Here is a 26848-nt window from a genome sequence, read left to right on the forward strand (position 1 = left end):
TTGTTACCTCAATAGCCACACCCTAGTTTACTAGTAACTACAGGGTATGTAAGGTATTTGAAGTAGGAACTTGCCATGAATATCCTGGTCAATTTAGCAAGGAAGAATTAAAATAAGCTTTTTAAGTTGCATTTTATGGGAGCTTTGCTTCTGCAGCAGGTGAGCACCAGTGGCTGCAATGCTGAGTGTGCAGAGAGCCAGTGGATAGTGCAGTTGGGCCTTTTAGAGGGAATGGCCCATTGCTATATTCAGGGTCCCATCTTCAAGCACAAGGGTGAAGAGGTGTACATCTGCATTCTTATATTTAATGCCTATTGTTTATAAGCTGTGAAATACAAAATATGTAATCCACTCGTGTTTCTGTTGAAAGATCTAAGCAAGTACCTTTCAAACTTCTCTTTATTTGTGTGTAGGCTCACTTCCCATCTTTCACTTAGGTCTCCAGACTCGGAAGATTGGTCCTGGGTGTGGTACCAAAATTAAATGGAGATACTGGCAAGTAGGCCAAAGCTGGAAATTAGGAAGCAAAATCACTTGTTTTGCCTATGATATCCTCATGTTTATGTCTCTTACTTTAAATTAGTTGGCAAACTCCCAGAACGTTTGACGTTTGTTCAAAAGTAATACAGCTGGGTGAAAAACTGTAGCCACAGACATGATGTAAGTGATAGTTGTCATAGCAAAAAATACTGGTAAACTAATTTAAAAATATGAAATGCTTTATTCATTTGCTGCTTTTAGTAGTTTGATCTCATATAGGCTGCTTTGACTGTGGACATGAATTCCACTGGTAGTGACCATGCCTTTTGTTTGTTCCAGGTGTACTAACTAAGAATGATGCTTTGTTGCAGGTCTGTCAGATGAATTAAAAAAATAGTGATTTTAGAGACTCACATTTTTGACTAGCTGTTCAAACACCGGATTTCTGGATAAGCAAAACTTCGAGCTCCATTTAAGTGAATGAGCAGCCACTCCTGAGATTGATTCAGATTCCTCTTTTTCCTTCCTGGACTTTTAAAGCTGTTCAGATATATTTTTATAAACAAACCCAAATACTCTTTCGACTCCTGTGCTATGCATATTGTGCTGTTGACTAGTCTTCTAGACATTAGAACCATTTCTTTGGGCTTGTCTTAACTGAAGGCTTGTTCAGTAATAAATACCTTTGTAGATACTAGTTGATGTTTGTCCCTTAAAATGAAGTAGTTAATTATTTTGTAATTGCTAGCAGTAATTTCTGTAGCCCAGAATAAACATTCCAGCAGCAGATATTTGTAATTTACTCTGGCATGTCTAGCCTGATCCCTAGGGTAAATTGCAATTTTTTAGTTTGGAAAAAAACAGTTTGGGATTGCCTAGCTAATTTTGACAGTTATATTTATGGCAGCATAATTGGTTCAGTCACCTTGAGTTTAAAATACAGCATAACGTGACAAACTTATTTAACACATGCTTAGAAAAGGGTATGGGGGAGGTAATTGAAGAAACACATTGTCATCTTTTGGGACCGAGATCCTAATGCAAATCTTGTGTGTGTGGGGTTGTGTTGGTTGCTGGGGTTTTTTGTTAGTTTTCTTTTTTTCCCTCTGTGTATCCTAAAACTATGTAACAGCCAGTTACGCTACAGTTACCTTGGCTGTCTTTCTGGAATAATTGGCTTGCCTTGTTTTTGTAATTGCCTATTCTGAAGGGAGGTGGCCAAGTCCCGCCACTAGTGTTAGAGTAGGACAGACGAGCCCGATAACTGCTGAGGATGAGAGCAGGAGGTTCGTCATGGTGGGCTCAAGCAGTCAAAGTGGAGCTTTGTCGCACCTCTGGGCTGTTGGCACTGATGTGCTAAAAACCCAGTACTTCACAGAAGTCAACAAGCACTTCCCTGCTCATGGCGAAGAGAATCTCAGCTACAACTTTTCTTCAAGCTGACGGATGAAAGTCCATGTTTATCACAGTATCTCTGTGATTATGTAAGTTCTCCTCCAAAATGACACTTGGAGGAAACCACAGCTGTGGTTGGGAAAATGAGTCTATGGGGGAATCTAATACCTCGTGGTCAGCTTGAGCAAATCCCAGAAGACAGGATGGGTTGTTCTGCCACTGAGGTCAGCGTGCTGAAAGAGCTGGTTTCCTATCTCGCTTCCTTTGTGGGATTTGTGCCCATAGCAACACCCGTTGGCAGCTGTGAGATTGCAGTGCCACTGCTGCCCAGCCCTCTGCAGTACTGCTTCTCTCGGCATACTGACCTAGAATACTGCCCTAGATCTGTTTCAGAGGATTTCTTTAATTTTCCCTTTCTGGCTTGTCAGAAACCCCCTCAGGATGTTAAATTGGTTGGTAGTTGCAATGTGATAAATTGGCTGCTAATTAGTTTTTTCTAGAAACATTAGTTCTTACCTTTTAAATTTTTTTCCTACCCTGCACTTGTCCTGACACTTTACTTTCTCTGACACATCAGAATGTTAATTAATCTTCTTCATTCATCTATTTGCGTAAATACAGATCCTGTAGGCTACCGTGTTGTTTCCTATTAAATTTTGGCTTTGTACAACTATAAACTAGACAGTTCATTGATTATCAGCAGTTGCAAACATTTGTGGTGTTCCTCCATCACCAATTTTTTGTTTATTGCAGTGCTATTGTTGTGATAAATCACAACACTGAGGCTTTCATGCACAGTAATTAGTATCAAGTCACTTCATACTGAAGTCCTTAACTGTCAGATATGAAATGCTGACTGTCTTTTTTTGGACTGTGCCTAAATAAGAGACATAAATAATGCTGTAAAATAGGAAAGGATGCTGATGGCTAGTCAGAAAGGGCATTCACCTTTGAAATGGTCAATGTAATCCAGAAATCATAGCAATCTGCTACTTGTTTAATGGCTTACACGGAATGACTCTTCTGGTCTTAGTCCCATTCTCTGAGGACAAATGACCACATCATAAAAAATACCATTAACACTTGCTGATGTCCTTTGAAGAAAGAAGTCTGAGAAGCCAACAACCGAATGCTTTTTTCAGCATCTCCGAATTCAGCACCTCTCCTTTCTTTTAAGATTTAAAGTTCTTTGTTTTTTCCTTTATGCCAGCAGTTAACCTTCTCTCTGGATAAATATCAAAATCCAGCTGTGTGAGAGCTGCTAGGCTTGTGTTAGCATTATTGGGTGTCACTTCAGTATGACAGTGTGCCTTAGAGTTTCTTAGGTTATGGTAGACTCATCTTGTGTTTCAGCTGTACTTGTTCACTTGTACAGCTACTTGTACAGTGAGGGTTATTTGCATGCTATCCTTTCATGAAAGCGGGGTCCTGGAGCCATCTCTGATTTGGCGGGACCACTTGCGATCTCAGAAGAACTCTGTCCTGAAAAAGATGCTGTTCTAACCTTGTTGGCACTGAGTGTTTACAGTTACCTGTCTAGGTAAATGTTATATTAGAAGGATGTTGAAAGTAAATTTAAGAATATGTATGTTTCCGAAAGATTTTTCCACCTAATTGCTCCATTCCTCACGGATAAGAAGTTTCTACATTTCCTCCCTGCCTTGGTTTCCTAACTTCTCTGGTGCTGGCTTTCTTTTGCTTACATTGCAGTCTTTGAAAGGCTCATTCTTATATTTCCCCCTACCTCACATCGCATCAACTTTGAATCGTTCCCACAATCCCTTTGTCCTCCTCCTAGGAGTTCCCTGGTATGGGAATAAGCTCCCGTCTTTCTCTCCTGTAGAACCTTTCTGTGACTTCCTCAGATTCCTCAATTCTTCCAGTTCCTTTTGCTGCTTCTTCCAAATCTCTCCACCTCCACCCACCTGAGACCAAGATTTGCAAGAATCTGCATTAATAATTGACAAAAATGATTCTGTCTTGGAGTTTTTTCCCCTTACAGCGAGCTTGGTCTGGTTTCCATAGATAGAAGTCATTAAAGTCTAGTGATCCTTGATTCCCATTCCCCACCCAAAGGCCAGTTGGCTAACACACATCACCAACCTCTTAGCAATGGAGAATGCACTCGTGATATAACCCGGGCATGGATAGACAGATCCTCTAAACTGTTGCACTTGATTTACTGAATATTTAAAGCCTCATTAAACAGCGTTAGGAAGTTCTGTTCTGGCACCTTAAGGAAGATTTGGGTTTGGAAGATTCCCTTACATACAGCTACCTTGATTACAAAGCAGACATCTGAAAACATGACTGTATATTGACAATAAACGTGAGTCTAGTATTGTGGCTCTTAAAATGTAGAGAACAAAACACAAATTTTAAGACGCGTGGTTTCACCTAGTCACTGTATTATATCTAGTATAATTTTCCCTACCATAACCATTTTTGTTTTAACTTTTTGTATCAAAGCCCCGCAAGTGTACAGTACTTAAGTCTGAAAATGTTGTTTTTAAAAAAGGGTGTAAAGAAATAAAAAAATAAAAGCTGCTTGGCAGGAGTTAGCTAGATTATTTCCTGGGTATAATAATCTAGAACAAGATTAACATGCTATGTTGAGTGCAGTGTTTGTGCAGTAGCATCTTGCTTTTAACTGATGATATCATGAGTGCTCTATTCCCAGGATGAAATCTGAAACACTGAGCTTGAAACAAAATCTCTAGATATAATAACTGTCTATCAGAATATACTTTTCAGATTTAAGAATATGATTTGGGAGCTGTTTACAAGAGTTTTACTTATAATGAAGAATTTTATCCTCAAGTATTGGCCTTCCCTTGGACAAAACAAAACTGTTTTGAAGTTCTAATATCCTAAATGTCCAAGTTAACTCATTGAATATAGGGAAGAGACAAATTTCACTTAATTATTTAACTTACTAAGTGTTAAGTGTTAAGCATATTAAGTGCTGAAAGTCATGAATACAGTTTGTAATGTAAGGAAGCCAGACACTTTGCAGACTTTTTTTATTCTTGAGTCATTTTTTCTTTGTTTTACCAATAAACCTAATTTTCAGGATGTGCTGAACATTAAGATAAACATGGTTACATAAATTTTACTTACAAATGTTGCTCACAAAGAAATAACTGTGGTATTTTCCTCTACCTTTCACAAGTACATAATTTACTTAAAATTTGTTCTAAAATACTTCTGTGCAAAAGTTAGATTAAATTCCCCATTAAGCCTGAGTTCTAAGAGCATAATTAAAAAAAAAAAGTTTATAAATATATGTATATTTTGAACTAGGATTTCTATATAATGTATTCAGTCTCTTTAATACCTTCTAATCATAGCATTTAAGATAATACTGAGCAGCTGTGAATCACTACTTAAGAAAAAATAAATACTGAAAGAATTCTAGATCAATTAGAAGTGGTCTAAAAGCACATGGTTTGTCATTAATACTTATTTTTAAAGGTGTCTACATAAATATTCTGTTTGCAGAGACAATGGATCCTTTTGTAGTTCGGGCTTGGTCTAAATCAAGGAGGGGGGAGAAGTATCAACTTTGCAAGGAAGGTGATTTGCATACTATTACCCCTTAGTCTTTGCTTTCTGTCAAATTTTGTTAAGCTTGCTGTGACCTACTTTAGAGTCTTATAACAAGATTAAGAATTCCAGTGAATTCTATGTTGAAGGCTACAGTAGTTTTAGCAGTTGTGTTTACATCACCACTTTTGTTTTACTGGGAATAATACACAGTTTCTCATCGTAAGCCTTTGATTAAGTCCTTGATTCATTTTCCTTTACTGATTCTTGTTTTTTCTTTGTTTGGTTGGGTTTTTTTTTGTTTGTGAGTTGTTGTTGGGTTTTTGGGGTGGGTTTTTTTTTTTATTATGTAAGAAAATACTGTCTTTTTTTCATGGTTTTAAGTTTCTAAGTTATATCAGGCAAAATATTGCAGCTGCAGGTTCACACTGGCCGTTCCGGCAGTCACCTTTATGTTATGAATTCCAGGGCAAACCCAACTGGAAACATTTGTCCTGTGCCAAAATTTTGTAAGTCATTGCCAGAGTATTCTTTTTGTCACCACACTATGACAAAGTCTGGTAGTGTCTTTGCTTTTCCCATCTTCGTTATACTAGAAATATGAGAAAAGCAAAACCCACTCTGACATTTGGGTATTCGTGGCTGTATGGCAGAATGTAGCGTCTTGCAGAGATACCAAAGTGACTCTGAAACACCTCTGTTGGATACCAAAATTGAGATTAGATACCTTTGTGTGGTGAGTAGGCATGAGTTAATTAGTCTGCTGAGAAACGGGTATAGTATAGTATATATGGGTATAGTGTAGTATATTCTACAATTGGACTCGATGATCTTAAGGGTCCTTTCCAACCTAAGTGATTCTATGATTCTAGTAGTGGCTATTTTGCCACTTGTGCTGCTACTTCCAGCTACTTCACTAGGAATCAGCATATGTAATTCTACATGGGTCGTGTGTTGTAGTTTATGAATAATCCATAGTTTTGAAAGGCATTAATAATTTTATAGTTGAAAAAAATGGAATTAAGGATGAAATTCTAAATTGCAAGAGATATGCTTCCAAAGATGAAAAGAATATTTTTTTAATAAGGGAGGAGCCAAAACTGGAAAGCATCTCATTCAGTACTACCTTAAATTCAGGAGGCATGAGATAAAATACATCTATCTGAATTGCCCCATTTTTGCTCTACTATACTTCGGTTAACTTTTTTTCAATAGTATTGGAATAAATTAAATATACTTTAAGCATTATTAAAGGGGAAAAACCTACCCAAAAACATAAAAGCCAGAACACCGTTGTTCTGTCATCTAATTCCACTTCCCAGTGCTAGCCGTACAAGTTTTAAATAGGGCTAACATTGATGAAACCAGGTCAACCCTGAATATTTTATGTAAATCCCTAGTCCTGATGGAGTATGTTCATAGCTCAAAAGCCTACCTGGGCAAAGCAAGGTTGAATCATTAAGATGATATTTTAGTCTTGATTCGGCAAGTACTTGCCCTACATTACAATAATTCCATTAATCAGTTTAGTATTTGTACTGGAGACCGATCTCCACACTTACCATCAGGCCCTTTCTGTGTCCTGGGTACTACTGTGCTGCTTTTACAAAGGCACAAATTAAAGATCTCTTCAGTTTAACTTTTAATTCTAATTCATCCATCACTGTTTGATCACTCCTTTTACTGGTTGTTGCTTGTTATGTGCCAATGTTGGTGGTTGTTTCAGTCCTTACAAAGAAAAAAGGAGGGGAAAGAGTTGAAACAGTAAAATAGAAACAATAGGGCAGATGAAAATAAACACATCTAATTTCATAATCAGTATGCCAACTTTTTTTCAGAAAAGGTGAAGTGTTGGTAGGGGTATTTCCAAATAAAATTCATAGTTTGTCTCTTCTCGTGTCTAATCCAGCTGAAATAGAAAGGCTGCAAATTCCACAAGATGTGCTTGAGCAAGAATATGCTGTTTTGGCTCGTTTGACATCTCCAATTCTTTTGGAGACCAAAAGCATAAAATTGTCTAATTGCTATACGTTTTAGAAAACAGATCTGAAAAGTCCTAACACTTTACTTCACTGATTTTGCTCATATATAATTTCCTTTCTGTGACACTTCAGTGGTTTACATGCAAGCCTTCAAGGATTAGGTAGGATTATGTTGGTCACATAGTGGTATCTCTTTCTGGCACAAGTAACCAAACCACCAATGAGTGTAATTATCATATCCAGTAACATTGCTGGTGGTTGGAACTAATGAATTTCAGTGCGAGCCCAGCAGTGATTGTTGGCTGACCTTTCAGATAATCTTAGTGAAGTGGAAAAAGGATTCCATTTAATTGGGATGGTAATTTTAGAGTTAATAAGCTGCATATTTTTTATAAGTGAGTTGAATATACTATATTTAAATTAAGAAAGTTAGAAGCAATGTTGCAAGCCTTGGTGAGCCTCATACTTTCCTCTTCCTCCCCAAGTTTAACTGTGTATTGGGTTGCAAATACTTTCTACTCCATAAAATGTCATTTTTCTTTGATTTGGTCTCTTCAATTCGCTGTTAGGAAGAATAAACCCATTACAGGCTGGGTGTGTTATTGATTATTTACACACCTGTAATAGTTTTAATTAGTGAGTAGGATTATGATATGGATCAAAAGCTGCTGCTGAATGAAATCCAAAACAGTGTTTATTCATGTGTGGTGCTCCCAGTGATTCTGTATTTGTGTTGGTATCTCAACTACTTAAATTCAGAGGTCTCAGGCAAATGATTTTTTGAGAGGGGAAGGGAATAATGCAGAAATACTAAATCATACGGTTGTTTTAAAGCCAGATAAGTCTAAGGAAAGTTACTGTTGTTTTTAAAGTATGTTTGTGCTTAGCCATCTTCAGATTCAGCATTTGGCTTGGCTCTCAGCAGCTGATTTTTTTCAGTGGTTTTGAAAATCTTTCGTTTAAAAAGAAGAAATCTCCATATAGTAGACATGCCACATGTCTACTATAAGATAAGATGTTCATCTTATCAGTCCTAAGGGCTTGCTTCACTCAATTTTAAAAACATCCTTGCAGTCTACTGATGGTCTAATTTACTAATTTTCAACACCTGTATATTGCTACTTAAGCTGAAGTTAATACTAGAAACTGCTTGGTGGAGTATAGGAACTGAACAACTGTCAAGCTGGATCAAACCACAGATGTCTCTTACCTGTCCATTAATCCTCTATTGGGAAAGTGTGTAAGAAATAAGGAAAGTATAAATTTAACCATAGTTTTTAGAGACTTCCAAAGCCAAAGGGTGCATTAGGACTGTTGTACTTAAGTCCTACTATATCTGTAACCCCTTTTAAAAACTTCTCCTATTTTTGACCATCACAGAGTTCTGTGACGATGATGTTCCATAACTTGATTGTGCTTTTGTGAAAATATTATTTGGTTCATTTCAAATCTGCTGCCAGATCATTCATTCCTTGAAGTTATTATGCTTTGAGGAGAAGGGGATGATAATTCCATGTTCATTTTCCCATATCGTTTGTGATTTGCACACCTCGGTAATATCTTGTCAGTTAGATCTCTTTTCTAGGCTCAGTTCTGTACCGCAGTGGAAGATGATGCATACCCCCCTCATGAGCCTTCCTGTCTTTCTCTAACCAGAACCTGTTCCGGTTCTTCTTGTTCCATTAATTCCAGAAATGTGGAAGAGAATTTTCTGCAAGTGGGAGCCTCACCATGGATTTTGGTAGTGGCAGAACTTCTGAGCACTACAGCAATTGGTTTCATATATGCTTTGGATACTATGCATTGATTGTCATCTGCCACTTGCCAGAAGCTGAGTCTGATTAAGCAGAGTTTTGCTTATACCTTAACTGTAGGTTTTCTGTTTGCTTGTTTATTGTCATGGTGGCAGCTACAGCTGTTACCTGAAGCATTGACCTTTGAGATAGAGCATAGGATAGGGTGGAGGTGGTCCTCTTGATGCAGATAAAAACTCTGACTTACCTGCTTGTTGTGTCTTGCTCCTGCTTCTATGGGTAGTGTTACTTCCAGACTCGGAAAGAAATTTTTTCTTAGGCTACATTGGTGGGAACCGTGGTTTCTTCACTTATTTTTTTGCCTGGTGGATTCCTGAGCACTGTCATTGCTGTTGGGCAATACTGCTTTCTTCCTGCAGCACCGTACAGCTGTGAGTTGGTCTTTGAAAGAAGGAAGCTGGGTATTTAATTGTGGTAAATGATTTTTGTTGACATTTATTTAAGGAATAAATTGCTTTCTGAGATATTAGTGTTCATAGCAGAGAGGAAAACCTCATATAAGGAATTCCCAGGGTAATCTGCAACAATCTGTCTTTACTTTCTCTGCGGACACTGCAATTTTGTGCTTTAACTGCAGGACACTGACAAGATGCTTCATGGTACAGTCACATGTGTAATTATTGTTTTGGTTTTTATAATTGACAATGGTAAGGTCTGGGTGATTTATTCCTGCCAATTAGTTTCTGAATTAATATGTCCTTTCTAAGGGTGTTCAAACAAAAAGCAAAAAGCCCAATAAACTGGGAACCAGTTTCTGAAGGCAGATGTTAAAAATGTTTAATGGCTGTGCAATGGCAAAAATCCATTCACACTCCACTACCTGACCAAATAATTTGTTTAACCACATGCATAACAACCACAGGTTTGATCACCGTGGTTTATCACTTAGTAAATGTTCATTTGCATAAATTTAATTATTTGTAGAATCTCTTTTTGCAAGGGGTCTTCTGCTCAAGTTTCATACTCTTGTTTCAGAAGGGCTTTTCAAGCATGGGAAGAAAATACAACTTTGTCCTCTCCTTACCTCAGATGCTGGATAAATCCCATGAGGCCTTTGTTATTCTGTCTGGATCCCCAGGAGGCTATTAATTGTAGGGACAAACCCCCCTGTATTTAAGAAAATGAATTATTTTAAATTAGTGTAATAATTATGTCAGCTGTGTGTGATGTGACGTGATGGCCCTCTTGATGAATTATGGCACTGTGGCCAAGTCTAGCCCTGGAGTTGCTGTTTGTTTGCTGTCCCTCCCTGGGAGCGGTCCCTTCCAGGGCAGGAGCCTCCTGGGAGGAGGCTCTGCTCTTCTTTGCTACTGATTTTGCCTTGACTTTCATTTCCCTTCATTCCCTGCCTCACCCATGCCCCTTCAAGTGAAGTTTGGCAGCTTCTTCTCCTTTAAGTCTGCGAGTTTTGTACCTTGGTTAAGTGCAAAACAAGTACATAATGTGGCTTAATGGGCATGGACAGTGGCCAAGTGGATAGATTGCAAATCTGCTTGATTTGAGTTAGCTTATTTCAGCTTTGTTCCTAACCTGCTGGCAGACACCGGGCTGACACAAGTATTTTTACCTGTCTCTGCTCATTTTTCTTATTTACAAAATAGAGTTTTAACTTCTTGTGGTTTTTTTAAGAGTTTCAGGAAAGAGTCCTGTAGGTTCTTTCATCTGGAGAAGGATGGTAAAACTCCTTAATACTGAAAGAAAAGAAGTACCTGTGTCCGGTTTGCCTGGGACTGCCCAGTTGCTTGTCAAGACCTTGACTAGTTTCATTCAGGAAGTATTTCATGGTGCAGGATGATAACGTGTGTCTCCCAGTACTAATTTCTTAGAAATACATCACTGTTTTCCATGCTTTCCTGGACGCGTGGTATCCCAAATGTATTCCTAGGTTTCTGTGCCAAGTCTAGAGGAAGGGGTAAGGAGAGAACTGTTACAATGGCAGTTATTCTTAGTGACTCTCCCAAGGTGTTAAAAACCAAAAGAATCATCTTGTCACTTTAAATACTCGTACATAAAAAGATAAATGTTCAGGTACAGCGATGAATTGTAATATAAACATTTAAAGAGGACCGTTTGCTCATACACTTCCTTCCCCCCATCACATCACAACAGAACAATTGCCCCCTCATCAGCATTCTTCGTTATCCTAATTGGTTGCATATGTTTCTCAGATACATTTTTCTCATGTTCTTGTGCGCTTTTATAAACAGCCGCCAACTGAACCTAAACCCTCTTCACCCTTGATTTTGGAGTAACAGGCACTGTTCTTAAGCAAGCATGAGCAGGATGTGAAGGTTCTGATTTTTCAAGAGGATCCTACAGTTGCACTTCTGAAAGTACACCATGACACCACAGAGATACTGTTAAAAGTATACATCCAGGCAGGGTTTTTTTTTCCCAGAGCTTTGATTAGGAGAAAAGTGTGTGCACTTGTTACATTTTTGTTTGGTCACACATTTTAAGATACTTGTGGGATTACATTAAATATCCCTGAAGTTTTAACTTTACGGAGATTATGGATTAGTGATGAAACTCTGCAGGGCTAAATATACTGAATTCTGCTGGCTCAACTGTTGAAATCAGGCTGAAAAGTGCAGTGGTTATTTCCAACCATTAAACCTAATAAACCAGCTTAAAGCCAGAGTGGGATGTTTAAACTTGCATTCAGCAGTCTCTGAGGATTTTCACAGGAGAAAGTAGTTTTGCTTTACGAGTCCTGATAGTTGTATTCCAGTGTATTTGAAACGCCTCTCAATTACACTAGATCAAGAAAGTTCTGCCTCATTTAAGATAAAAAACATGTGCCAGGGTACTTGTAAGTGATTTGTAATCATTGTCTTTCTTAGTTGCACTTAATTCCACACCTTGCCAAACTGTCCTGTCTTTCAAGAGGTTTTCTGATACTGAGTTTTTATCTACAGAGAATTGGCTGACCTGTAGGACAGGCTACAGAAGCTCACAATTACAGTTTATTTTTAATGTCAGCTAAATTGCACAATTTGCTTATTGAATAAGTTGGTAGGGCTTTTGTTTCATTACTGAAGAAAAGACTACTCATGATTAAAACCATATTTCAATAATTTTTGATGTGCAGCAAAAAATTGACATTTAATGAGTATGCATTGTAAGTAGCAATGTGGTTAAGGCTCAGCTTACAAAAGCAGAATAATTTCTTGAGTTATAAAATGCTAGAGAGAACATTGCAGGTAGGTTAAAGTCAAAATAAACAGAACTCTTAGTGGTAAAATGAAAATACTTAAAATAAATTTATAATTAAATGGTTGAATGTCAGAGAAATACAGATTACCAGGAGACTAAAACTCATCTGAAATGCAATGGCACCAGACAAGCTGAAAAGTAATGGCATTGAAAATTGCAGGATGTATTGATTTTTTTGGGTTGGTTTTTTTTGTGTGTGTGTTTGAGTTCCACTGGTTTTCCAGCAATTTTTTTTATTGTCTTCCACCGATGGCAGGTCAAGTACAGAGTTAAACCCTGCTCTTCCAAAGGAAATAGAAAAAAACCGGACAGTGTTTCCACAAGGTCATTTGATGGACCTGTCAGAAAAATTTTGCTGTGGAAGATGGGTGCTCTCCCTCTTTTGTATTAGCGAAGAAAACTTACGCTCTGTTTTTCTTGGCTTCCTTGAATGCTATTTATTACTTGAATGGGAGTAAACAGTGAAATATTAAAGGGAAACCAGTCTCATTTGCCAAACTCTTTGATACCAAACACATGGGGTTTCTCAGCTACTGTACTGTTGTCTAACTGTGTTCCCCTTGGGTGGCTCTGATAGTTGGTGAAGAGTAATGCTGCAGCTTGTGCAGCGGTCTTGTTTTCTTTGCAGTTCACAAGACTACAGCACTTCTGAGCTTGGCTTTGCACGGCGCTACTTGCAGTTTGTTAAAGGCTGTGAAATTATGCCCCCCAAGTTTGGAACAGCATGATTTGTTATAATGCTTTTGGGGAGGAAAGAGGAGAATGGGGAAATGTGTGGTCATTAGACTTTGGACCATACCCAGTGTTCTCTCATTAAGTCAGCATGAAATTGTAACGACGTACTCGTCTATTCAAGGCTTACTGTAAAATAAGCGTCTTCATATTATTCTGAAAAAAGTTAAGTGTTTTCTGGGAGATATCCCCTGTGTCTATGATTATGCGAGGCATTCAGTTTTCCCGTTCAATTTCTGCTGGCTTTGTAGGGATATGACAGGTAGCCAGCGAACCTTCCGGCATATGCAAAAGTATTACCATGGATCTGGTTTTGAAATCATGTAGAACTTCGTGTCTCTTAATTTTAACTTTTTGGAGGTTTTGGTGAGCACTACCTCATGCTTTAATGAGGTCCAAAATGCACTGAAGAGTTGTCATGAGATCTGGTATCTGCGATCAAAGGGCTTTGTTGGTTTCGATGGACCTCAGATGATGCACTTGTGCTGTGAATACATTAACTTCCCTTCTTTACCATACCTGACACCTGCAGGAAGTTACAAAAAACCCTGGTGGTTTATTTGATTTTAATCAGAAACTTTGGTTCCCCAAAGGCTATGAACAAATCATGAAGACTTTTTCAAGTTAAAGTTAAATAGCAATAGTTCTTTTCCTTGATCATGCTATTAAAAATTAAAGTAATTACTCAAGAAAGTTTGAAAATGCTTAGAACTTCGGAAATACTTAGTCTTAATAAAAGTCATAGTGAATAACAGTTATTTTTAAGTAAAAAAGGTTGTTCTCATAGATAATGTCATCTTAACGTAATCTACTTTTTTCCACTTACTCCTTTCTACTAGCTGGATTTTTAAGCTGTTGCTGTTTCCAAGTAATGAAGGAAAATGGCACTTAATTCACACTTACTGTTCAAGATGGCAGTCTTAGTGCATCGATACTGCATCTGTAGCTCTACATTAGAGAATTGAAAGTGAGACCAGCTGGTTGAACTGCATGTAGACTAGTTCCTTTATTATAATTTGATTGAATGCATGAAATCTATACCTCGCCTTCTACCGTGATGCCTCTGACAGGTTTTACATTGATGTTCCTTCTCTGTAGAGAAGGAGACTCCTGAGCAAATTCATAGAGAGGAGCTGTATCATCTATTCATAGACTCTAAGGTGTACTAGATTTTCTAGGCTTGTAAAGACCTGTTTGTTTTATTTTCTTTTTACTTTTAAATTCCTGGTTCCAGAACTAATGCAAATCACGAAATTGCTCTTAGCAGGGACAAAATGTAGACATAACAAGATGCAGCAGGAGTTCAAGAAATATAAAGGGCTTAACTAGCTATTTCATAGAAGAAGAAAAACAATAAATGAAATCTCATACCTGCAGGGACAGGGACCCTGGTGGTACATGCTGAATTATTCCAGTTTTGGTGTTCTAGATTGGCAGCCATTCTCAATAGCAAATAGGTGCAATCACTTGTTACTTTTAGTGCTCTTTTCTAAGATATAGTGCCTAATAGCTAGGGTACCCAAAGGAAAGAGTTAGCAAAAATGTTTGCAGGTATTGGGAGAACTGATCAAGCTATTATCAAAGAGATGATAAGGCTCCTGCCTGTAGCTGAGATGCAGGATGAGGAGAGCTTGACAAATGTTCAGACAGTCACACTAAACTGATTATCTATGTTAGAATTGTCCTGTGGTTTTTGGCAGCATTGTAACCGGGGATTTGAAAGTGATTACCTTCTGAATTCAAATGTTGAGACCAGCACAGGAGGGAATACAGCCTGCTGCAGCTCTGTGTCCTTTGTGTATTTCAGACTTGGCATTTGCCTTATCTGTATAGGTAGCTGGTGCTATTAGCAGTAGGAATTCCAGATGGTTTTGTTTTTCAGACAAGTGAAGAACCATTGTATGTAAGTATTCTACTTTATATACTATTTTCAAGCTTGGACATTGATACAAACTTTTTTGATGATTTTTGATGTGCCTTGAGGTATTTTCATGAATAGCTGTTCAATAAATGTTCTTATTAGGAAAATTCAGTGCAAGCACTCATCTCTTAAGAACAATTGACTGCTGCACATGAGCAGCACTTGAGATGTTCAAAAGCCACATGTGGCTCATGAGTCCTGGATTGTCATCATCAGAGCTATGTGTTTGATCCTTTTAATTGTGGTGTACATATGCAGGCGAGAGAACTCACATTCGTTCCTTTCAATATAAATTTGAGAGTGTTTATCCTCAGTAATCTGCAAGAGATTTAAGGATCACTTCTGTTATTGAAACTAACATTCATATAGTGTTTATTGAAAGGAGATTAGTTTGATTCCCCAACCCCCTGCCTCCACTCTGCTTTTCTGTCACTGTCTTCATTAGCTTGTTTTTGGTTTGCAGCAAGCCTCCTAAGGTATCTGTAGGCAGCACAATGCATTACTGAACAGATGCCTGAATTAACTCGGGTGTTAGAAGCATGAGCATGTAGCTATGCTATCATGCCACTCCATCCAGATCAATTCATATGTAGGCAAAGCTCAGTGCACGTGATGGCCTTTTAGAGTAAGCTTTGGCCATTCTGCATTAGCAAAGTTGTATGCCTCTGTGTGTTTATGCTTCTAAAAATTCTGCCTATTTAGAAATCTAAAAAGGTTCTTCAGCTTCTTTTGAGGAGAAGCAGCGTCATCCTGAAAAAGGTACAGCTAAGGTGCAGAGAGGGTGACAAGAAATTGCTTGTTCAAACTTTCCCACAAGAACAAGGGGACATGAAATGAAATTTTAAGTGGCACTGTAAAACAAAAGGAAGACTTTTTTTTCCATGAAACATATTCAAACTGGAAAGCTTACTGTGAGTTTGTGGACACTGACATGACGATGCATGTAAAGCCCGGTTAGGCAAATTCATAGAAGAAGAATCCGTCAATGGTTGTTGAACACAGAAATACCATGTCTGGCTCAGGAGATCCCTGTGCCACAAAATACTGAGAGCTCTAACACTGGATGCTTGCATTGCTTGCCAGTGGTCAGTAGCTTCAGACATGAGTTTACAAACAGTATCCTGGGTAGAGTGGTTGGTCTGATTTTTTTTTTTTTAATGGCTGTCCTCATGATGTACTCTCTCTAAGGTTGCATTTTCTGTAGCTGCTTACAGTGCCAGATGTCTGTTGTATTTACTGTCCATAAGTACATATCAAAGGATAGTTTTTTACATTTCTGCAATAAAGACCACTGAATCAGAGCCTTCCTCAAAGGTAATATATGCACATCATTACTCATCAGCTAAAAAACTGCATAAAAACAAGCTCAATTTTCCATCATAAAGGAACAATGCAACAGTAAATGATTGTTTTAACTAATATAATAACAACTTTATAATGTTAGAAGCTCCCTGATTTCATTTATTAAAGCTTTTTTGATTATTTTTTCAACTGCTGAATAGAAAATAAACCCCTTGAAATGGTTGTACCTGAAAGTCTCAATCTGGTGAAAGAATGGCACTTTAAGTGCAGAATAAAAACTTTAAAAATTGCTTTTGCCACTGAGAGGACCTGATTTCAATTATAGCAGATAATATCTGGAATCAATAATAGCTTCCGGTCATCTGTTAAGAGGAAAGGAACAATAATGAGTTCATGAGCCTCCTGACTTCTTACATGCAGATCTCCAGTTATTTCAGGCATAAAAATTTTAGGAATATAACCCCAAGCAAAACTTTGAAGTGGGCCACCCACCTCTGTTACCAGCTAATCAATTCCTTTTCTATCAGAGCATCTTGCTCCCAGTCAAATCCAGTCCCTCTGACACAGTGTTCCCACCCTCCAAATCTGTTATTTTCCAGTGTGTTTTTACCACATTTCTGTGTGGTTCATATGCTACCTCTGATAGTTGGGGCATCATGACTTGGGGCATTGAACTGGAGTCTATTTTTTACTCCAGCAGTTAGCATGTACAATATGGCCAAGTAATTATTAAAGTAATTATTAAAGTAATTACATTTTCCTACCCCACATCCTTTCCCCCCATCTCTTTCTTCAGTTGAAGGACTGGTTTTTATTATGTGAAACCTGAGTCTGCTATTGTGGTACAAATGTTCATTTTTGAGGAATTAGTAGTTGCTGTAGATGTTGCTTCTACTGCTGTTGATTCCTTTATATGTGGGGCTCTACGTCCTGCTACTCGGCTAGGAACGGCAGTGTACTGTGTGTCTCCTTTTGTAGTGTTGAGCTTAATTTTAACTTGTGGCAGGCGGGCATCTTGAGCACCATGTCACATTGCACCCTTTGAGACATTTTCATCTTATAAACAAAAAGTCAAGCCAGCCATGAAACCCAGCATGCTCTTGGTGAGTCTCAAATCTGTCTTTATAATGCTAACTCACATGTAAGATTTGAATGCACTAGTTGCAAGTAGAAAAAGAATCTTGTTTTATTTTTTAGAACAGCAATGCTATCTGTGCTCTAGATGAGCAGAAGGTGAGTTCCTGCACCGAAAAACTTAGTTTAGGCTTTAATTAAGACCTTGGGCTTGGATTGATCTTTTTATACGCCAGGTGCTTGCATATGTAAAACTGTCCAACAGTGAGCACAGACAGGCAGTGATTTGGATGAGAGCAGAAAGATGAAGTTTCTTTTGAGAAGCTGAACATAAGAGCTCCATCAGATTATTCCTTCTCTTTCCTCTTTTTCCTAATTGCAATGGTGGTCTGATATGAAGGTAAGGATTGGAAACCTCTTTACAATTATTCATACACATCCTTGTAGTGAAAAACTTTGTGAAACACATAGAAAGGATGTCTTGTAAGGTCTTATGTCACGTTCTTGATTGAACTGACTCTGTTATATTGAAATGTAGGAGAAGAATATTAAGAAAATATTAGCACACATTTGATTAATTTTAGCAGTTAATCACAGAAAGGTAACTTAACTGGTTATCTCATAAAGGTTCTTCTTTTTCTGATTATCTCTCCGTAGTTCTCATGGAAATGGGTTGTTTCATAACTTGGGGTTCACTGCACCTAAAAATTTTAAGCTTGGCATTAAACCCAAAGCTGCTTTAATATTGCATGTCACTGTAGTTCTCACCATATGATTTCACCTTCTGTATGGATTAGGTTTTTGTGTCCTGTGTTGTCTTGCTTTCTTATCCTCTGAGTACCCTTTGGCAGCAAGAAAATATTTAATCATGCCAGCTGGCTGCTGTATTTGAACTCAGTTTCCAAAACACTTCTGAGAATATATCCTCCTACAAACTTTTATTGTAGAGTTCCACATTCCTCCTGTGGCTGAGAGGTGATTGAAGAGGGCATCAATCACTATGCCCGTGCTTGAAACACGAACAGGACATTTATATGACCTTCAGGTACTACAATGACAAAAAAATGTATCTAGATGTAAGTGCTTTTGATACTTAGCTTCCTGGGGACATGCACGTGGACAGCACATCTGCAAAGACTGCAGATATTGGTAGGTGAGCTATATTCAGAGTGGATTTCTCTTCTCCTGTCCGTCCTTTTCTAAGGTCTCTGCTATTTGGTTGCAGTGGAAGTAAGAGAAGATGATAACCACACCAGCTACTGTTGTTATAAGAATGAAAATGGTGCATATTTGATGCACATGGTTCGGTGAATGCTGTATATATAAAAAGTCCAGTTCTGTGAGTATGATAAATGCGTACTGCTCTCAAGTTAGGTTGAGAACACCTTAAGCCACGGCCACTGCAGAGTGATTAATTATATACTTACTACTACTAGGAGAAAGAATTAAGGAGCATCTGCAAAGTGTTGCAGAACAATGTGGTCATTGGAGGAAAGGGCAAGAGGTTCAGTACATCAGATTTATATCATGGCTTGGTTAAGAACCCTGTGTCCTAGCTGAACTGCTGAACCCTGGGATCCTCTCTGGTGGAACTGTAACTACCTACTTCCATGACTTCATCGTTATCCTCCCTATAGTCTACTTACGTATATACCCCACAGATAAACTAAAAAGGCATGAATAACCACCTTCTGTCTTGGTCCCAATTCTGTAACATGACTTGAGTAGTAGAAAGTTAGCCGAGTAAACATTTGTGTGATAAGTTTATCAGTGGATTCCCGTGCTTTGCATTAAATTCTCTGCTGCTCTGCAGTGTGCTTTGTTTTGAGTGGCATTGCTAAAGACCACGGGCTGCCTGTTTTGAGCCTGACCTCACTGCAAGACCTCTGCAAGAATCCAGCCAGTTCTGAGTGGATCGGGTGACTGTGCTGGCTCAGTGGTACAGGTGATGCCCTTGTTTCTTCCTTTCTTTTTCTGGTACTCTGCAGGCTATCCTTCTAGAAGATATTTCAAGGTATAGTTTTTTTCTTCCATACGTACTCTAAAATGAATTCTAGCTATTTTCTACACTGTGTCAGATTTCAATCTTTTTTTGTCCTAAAAGTTTTTTTTGAAACTTCTCTAAAAAAAAAAAAGAGAAAAAAAAAATCTTTAACAGATCTAGTAACTAAGTAATAAAAACTGAATGTCACAGCAAAGTCAGATCATAACAATGTGACAGGATATATTGGCTCTTAAGGAGAAAATTACTGTCACTCTTTTTATCTCATGGAGTTTAAAAATAAGGCATCTCACAAGTGTAATAACACACAAGGGTTTGGTTTTGTTTGGTTTTGCATGCTGCTTCTGTTAATTCCTTAATTTTATTTCAGTGGCTGTAGGTGCTATTTTGGCAGGCTTCATAATTCAGTTTTGCTTCTTGCAAGCTAGAAAGGTGACCAGAATGACTCCTGTCATTCCAGTGCCACAGATGAATTTAGATATACATTGTATTGATATTCAGGGGGTTTTGTTTTTATTTTAATCTGTTCCTAGTTAATAAGCTGTTTTAATTTTTAGATCTTTGTATAAGAATTAATTGAAAAATTCTCATTTTTCAACTATTAGACAAACTTTTTCTGTACAAATGCTGTCTTGCAACTAACCCTCTTACAAAATGGTGTACTTGATTGTGGTGGGGGAACCAAAGTAGCTCTTTTTATTTCATAATGCTTATCTCAGGGTATTTTAGTTCTGTGTAAATACCTTGGAGAGTAGGAAGAACACTGAAATGAATAGAGATTGATTCAATATACATGCCTTCGGGAAGAAAAAAAAAAAGCTCAATGCTACAAATACTGGTCACATGTTATATCAAACTCTTGGGGACTGACCAGGCACATAATCTCACAGGCTTTTTTCAAAGGGATAAATAAAGACCATGGGTTAAGCATAGTGATAATTTAGTGATAATTGAAATGATGATTGACTTCAGTGATTTTTGAAGCCTTCAGATTCTGAAGAAAGATTTGGCAAAAATGTACTTTTTATACATTTTTATGCATGCCATCCTATAGTACAAACCATATCCTGTTGGTTTACTCTTAAAATCTGGAACTTTCTGGCGAAGATTCCCAAATGAATTTTCTGTTTTCGTGGTTGCTGACAGCTAATCTCTCCTGCTGCCTTTGACGAACAATGTGACAAGCACAGGCGGTGGATGACAGGTTATATTGTGTTTGAGCGTAGTCTCTGCCTGTGGTGGGAGAGACCTCCGACAGCATGCAAGAGCCGCCAAAATGGATTGTTGCGACTCAAAACCTTGCAGGTCCTTTGGTGGAAGAGTAGTTACTTTATATGCATATCTGCGCCCATGGGGTTTCCTTTTGGCTTTTACATGTGAAGATTTGTTCTCACGCCTCTGAGTTGGTGTTTTTTTTACTTTGCTGTGAGATTTGGGTTTTCCTATCTAAGACTGCTGTTAGGCCCCTACGTTTTGTGCATCGTGCCCTGCTGATATTGGTAGAAGGCCGTTTTCCTCTTCAACTTCAAAACTAAGCTCCAAAAGAATATTACAATACAGCGAATCACAATCACTATTGCTGGGTCTCATGGCCTGAATTAAGCTATATTTTAATTCAGAATTTCAAATACAGTAAGCACAGGGTTGAATAGCTGAATTACTGTCTAGCATGTCAATGGATTTTTAGCATTTGTAGGAATGAGCATTTTTAGTGGCTTTTGAGCATTCTATTTTGGTTCTGAGTGAAAAAAATAGCTGGCTATTTTTTTAGCACTAACAATATAAGACTCAAAATTTGACCATTGTAAGTATTTGGGAGCATCACTGCTCTGGTGGACGTTTTGTATCTGAGGCATGTTTTACCTCCAGCAAGGGAAGCCCATTCCCGTAGCTCTTGTCCCAGCCCGAGCTCATGCCCTGGGCTTCACTGGCTTCGGGGAGGCTGCAGGGGAGACTGTGTGTGCACTTAACGTATTTTAGTGACCAGCACGCTCTACTGGTCTCCACCCCCTAGCCATTTCCTCACGTTTGGGATTATATGGAGTGTTGGGTCTATAGCATCCATTAAGCGAATGTGAAATAAGGTTTTCCTTTTGTGGTGTGTGGGTGGTATAGATGGCAACAAAAATATTGGCACTTTCAGGTTGCAAAATTCTGAGGTCTGATAATGTGTTAGTGTGAGCATTTGGAATGAAACAGCTTCTGTCCTTCAGGGTTGTTATGGTCTAGCTAACAGTGTTCTCCAGTACAAGCTTTCCATTCATGTATAGTAAGTCTGTAAGTGTTTCGGGTTTTTTCCAAGTTCTGTATTTCAAATTTTCTGCTCATAAAAGTGGCTTAACCTCTGATTCTTTCTACAGCTTATTAAATTTCAGTAAGCCTGTTTGTTCTAACAGTTAAATTCCCCTGTTAATATACTATTTTTGTTAACAAGAGGAATAATAATTTCTATTTTAATGTTGTAAATAATTGAAACCTATTATCTTTTTCAGTAATAGCTGGTTTTCGAGGGACAGTCCCACATGGCCTATCACTGGAGATTGGAGACACTGTTCAAATATTAGAGAAATGTGATGGTGAGTTCACAGGTTGGAATTCCAGTGATAATGAAGTTTTGTATACTGTTGATTTGAACCCCATTACTATTCATTTATTTTCTTAAATTAACACATTTTTGAAATCAATAATATAACACATTCTGGCCTCTTCATTTTTTTCACAATTCTGATGAGCTCTAATCTCTATAATAATTAATTGGCAATTCATTATTTTATTTAATCTCTCTATTTAATAAACATTCATAGAGGGTAACAGTTAAAACAGCAAGGAGTTCTCATTGTGATTCTTCTGCTTTCTTGGTATTTCCAAGGGAAGCCTGGCTGCCATCAAGACCCTTTCAAATGGATTCAAAGTCATAAGTTTAAATCTTAGAGCAGTTTAAACATTCTCTTTGCTCTGTTCTGAGGTAGAGAATACTAATATGATTTTAGCAAATGTCTGTTACTAGTGTAAGAGAAATAAAGTTGCATTTTTTTCATAATCTGCCTCTTTAATATGTTACCTAAGGCTTGTCTGTCAATATGATTTTTTGATCATTTAGGATTATATAGGTATTTTTTGGTTTCATATCAGGATTATATGCTGTTAACCTTGTAAGAAATTTTCTTACAGAAGGCGTAGGATCTGTTCTTTTGAATCAGGTATATTATGAATTTTGTATAGTAATGTGGTTGATAGATTTAGAACATGAAGTCCAAAAATGATTTATAAATGTTTACAGTGAATATGAAACCATTTCTCTTTTGTCTGGTGTGGTGTCTAGTGCAAAATATACCTGGGTTACATTGTTAGAAACATTTGGGGATACAAGGTTAAAGAGTAATTCCTGAAATTGTGTGAATTAAGTCATCTGAATATGAGCTGGTTTAAACAAAATACCTTTCATTGTATGGAAAGTCTTTTAAATGAGTGCAGTCTGACAGCACTGTGTAATTGTGATATCTGTCCAAAAGGGAAAGATGAAATCTGGTTTACATATGGAAATGGTTTGCATACTTTAAAAAACAAAATGTTCTTTCTTCACAGGGTGGTACAGAGGATTTGCCTTAAAAAACCCCAATGTTAAGGTAAAGGTCAATTGCAGTTTTGCATTCTTTGGCAAAAATGTATATTTACTTTTTAAAAGTTTATAGTCTCCATGGAAGTATATGATATTTACTCTTAAAAGAAAACTAGAGCTTAGTGTTAAGTATATTATTAATATTGCTTTAATTAGATTTGGAGATGGATTACACTTCTGAAATGCTCCTATGTATTAGGATGATACGCTTTACAAATCCGAGGCTCTGGTGTATTTTCTTTTATTTCTGATTTTTTGATTGTGAACTCAGAGGAAGCTAAGTGGAAGGGATGACTACTGAGAATACAAACTGTAAATACTGTTGGAAAAGTTGGTTAGACTGTGCCTATTTTTCTTGATGTTATGAATTAATTTAGAGCAGCCAGTGGAGACAGCTAGTTTGTAGGAGCCACAGGCAGAGTATCAATTGAATAAAAGATAGGTATTTTACATTGTCATGTGAAATATATGGGTCAATTTATTTTTCTTTGATGTGTAGTCTTTGATTTCCATAGTAGTATAGCTGATAGTACTCTAAACCAGACTTCGCTGATTTTTTTTTTCTGCATTCAGACATGAAATATCATGAAATTCATATTTCAGCGTTTGTTCATATTGAATGTGTTTAAGCTTTACCTATCTTATTTGTCTTTCTATTTTCTTAATCTCTCCTGTTGACTTGCCTCTGTGACTGTAGAGTTTTGTTTTTCATATGGGAAACCATTTCAAGATTTCCTTCTTTTTTCTCAACATGGTACTAGAGTTTTTAGTCTTATTAAAGCCGTTGAAGAAAGATCTTAAATAATCTCTTGCTCCTTTAACTCGCATTGTAAGCTTTGGTCTTTTTTTTCCCTGTCTTCATTTCCAAGCCTCTTCAGCTGCAAAATAGGGCACATATACATTAATTTCAAAAGTTTCTAGGGGCTCATATCATAAGTCATTGGCCTTTTGTGCCTAGGCCTGCGGTCTCTGCTCACATAAATTTTCTTTGCTTTATATGGAAGGTCAATATGAACAATAAATTTAGCCACAGAGTCTAATCTGATACTTACTACTTTGACCTCATTGATATATATTGCAATTTGATTTATAAGACATGAGCAGTTGGGATTTGTTATTGCATCTTCTGTGTCTTTTGTTGCAATTCTCACCACATGCTTGCTGTCAGTCTTGCTTTGTGGTCTGTCAAATGTGTTGATAGGAGTTATGAATAGGTTTTCTAAACATGACTTGATGTGTGAAGAAATGAGATATATATTTTCTGCTTTCCTAGTGTGAATGCAAACAGTTTTCGGAATTGGGTTTTTGAAGGGAGTCTCTCTGAAAGTGAAATAATAAGAGCACCTTGTAACTCCACTTGTTATTGGTATTGCTCTGTCAAGATTCTTCCCTTGTTATTCTGCCAGCTTTGATGCTCAAAGAAATTATCTGTGGCAGCTGGTCTGCAGTAAGCGTGCATATACAGCTATCCTGTTTTCTGGCACATCATTACAAGTGCAAGCCCGTACATCTTACTGTCCTTGGGAGATGCTCTCCTGAACTACTTTATGTTACAGACGAGTAGGAGCATTTACAAGGGCAGTTGGCTCTACATAGTAGATGCGTTTTTGTTGAAGGTCTAATGTCTGTGTTAAAAGAAAATGAGGCACCATCATCACAAAGGAAAGCTGTATGCAGCTGTGCTTATTAAAAAGAGAACATATATGTATTTTCCGGTCCAGAGGAGGGCCACAAAAATGATCAGGGGGGTGGAACACCTCTCCTATGAAGAAAAGCTGAGAGAGTCGGGGTTGTTCAGCCTAGAGAAGAGAAGGCTTTGGGGATACCTTACTGCACCCTATCAGTTCTTAAAGGGGGCTTACAAAAAAGATGGCAGCAAACTTTTTAGCAGGGCCTGTTGTGAGAGAGGACAATGGTTTTAAACTAAAGGGGATTAGATATAGACTAGATATAAGGAAGAAATTTTTTAAGCTGAGGGTGGTGAAACGCTGGCACAGGTTGCCCAGAGAGGTGGTGGATGCCCCATCCCTGGAAACATTCCAGGTGAGGTTGGAGGGGGCTCTGAGCAACCTGCTCTAGTTGAAGATGTCCCTGCCCACGTCAGGGGGGTTGGACTAGATGACCTTTAGAGGTCCCTTCCAACCCAAACTATTCTATGATTCTATGATTATGTAACGAGCTGTAGCGTATTACGTTCCCAGCCAGAAGCTTGAAACTGAGTTGCTTCATTTTGCTTATTGTTCTGATTTATGAAGGTTAGTGCACTGTAAGAGCAGTATGACTGTTGCAGCAATGCCGTCCATTCAAAAGAACAGTGGAAAGCCCTTAAATAACTAGAAAAGGACCACTCCTGTCATGACACTGAGGCTTTTTGGTAGGCATCTACCACAGCTTTCCCATGCACTGCAGGGCATAGTAGCCACCAAATAAAACTTTATTTTTACTTTCTTTATTAACTTAACTTTATTTTTGTTGAACTTTGTTAACTTTATTTATTTTGCTTTATTTTGAAAATCCCTATCTGAAGATACTATTTTTAAGATGCTGTTGGTAAGACGTTGCACCCCACAGTTGGTCCGTTTCTTGACAAGGTGGGAATAATTAATAAAAACATCTAGGATAAGTGAGCTCTCAAGCAATCTTCTATATGTTCTACATGTGTTTATCTTCTAATTTTCTGAAGTATTGAAGGATTTCAACTCTACTGAATATGACATTTTAGTTCCTGTTAGATCTATACTGAGTATATATTGCATTCTTTTTTTGTGCGTGTTTTTTGGTGATTATTTGGAGGACTTTTAATTCAGCACGCATTCGCATATTAAATGGAACTCCAGACTTATGTAAGGGGAGTTTTTTTGTTTTTACCTAAACTATTTTATTTTTCAGGGCATATTTCCATCCAACTACATTCACTTGAAAAATGCTTGTGTTAAGAACAAAGGGTAGGTGAAATGTTCTGGATTCAAATATTTAAACATGGTCAGTTACTTGTACCAAAGATCTTTTGCTTATAAGGTAAAGTGGTGACTTTGTTATGTTATAATATCTTAACTTCAGCTTACTGCCATAGGACTTGAAATGGTTGTCCTTAGCTAACCTGATACTCCTGCATGGTCATAAAATTGGAGTGATGTATTCTGAAAAGACATGGAGGGCAATTGGGAATATCGGTCTGTATTGTCCAGAGGACAGAGAAAATGATGGCATGTTTTCACTTCCTGTTGTTAAGTTTGGCTTGAAAAAGATATTGCCTTAATTAGAAGAAGTTAATCTGTACAGAAGCTGGCTATTAACCTGCTGTTTAAGATTAGTTGTTTTCTTTGAGGACAGCAGCTGTACCATGGCAGACAGCTAGCGTTTTTAAAAAAAATGGTAAATAATGTATCAGTTCAATGGCAAAAGATTTAACTAAAACTGTAAATGAATAGAGGTGTTTTGTCCTTTACTTCTTTTCTTTAGGTGATGAAGAGCCAATATTTATTTTTGATAACAACTGATCTCTTTTCATTTTTAGAAGAGTTAATAAAAACCAGAACAATTGGTTAAAATTAGTTTAAAACTTTTGTTTTGGAACTCAAATGTTCTGACTAAAAGAAACACTGATTTTTATTTTTTTTAGATGTAATACTTACCTTGACAGTATCCCTTTTAAATTTTTTTTATTTGTCAATGATCTTAGTTCAACACAGTTTTTTCCAAAGTTTTACTTAATTTGGGAGCGTTCACATTGTATCATTTATTTAGATTTATTAATAGAGAACT

The 26848-nt window shown here is 37.5% G+C and overlaps 1 protein-coding gene across 7 annotated transcripts in view; it reads left to right on the forward strand.

Annotated features, from left to right (window-relative positions):
* Positions 1–26848, forward strand: part of DOCK4 (dedicator of cytokinesis 4) — a 257283-nt gene that overhangs the window by 66314 nt on the left and 164121 nt on the right. For 6 of the 7 annotated variants that reach the window (XM_076330793.1, XM_076330824.1, XM_076330803.1 and 3 more), the window contains exons 2-4: positions 21957–22040; positions 23050–23090; positions 25973–26028. In XM_076330793.1, coding sequence (XP_076186908.1) covers positions 21957–22040; positions 23050–23090; positions 25973–26028 — 181 coding nt within the window. Of the gene's footprint in view, positions 1–21956; positions 22041–23049; positions 23091–25972; positions 26029–26848 lie in introns of those variants that run through there. The other variant, XM_076330853.1, reaches the window with a different exon arrangement.

The sequence above is a fragment of the Aptenodytes patagonicus genome, chromosome 1 (assembly GCF_965638725.1).
Source record: "Aptenodytes patagonicus chromosome 1, bAptPat1.pri.cur, whole genome shotgun sequence".
Taxonomy (NCBI): domain Eukaryota; kingdom Metazoa; phylum Chordata; class Aves; order Sphenisciformes; family Spheniscidae; genus Aptenodytes; species Aptenodytes patagonicus.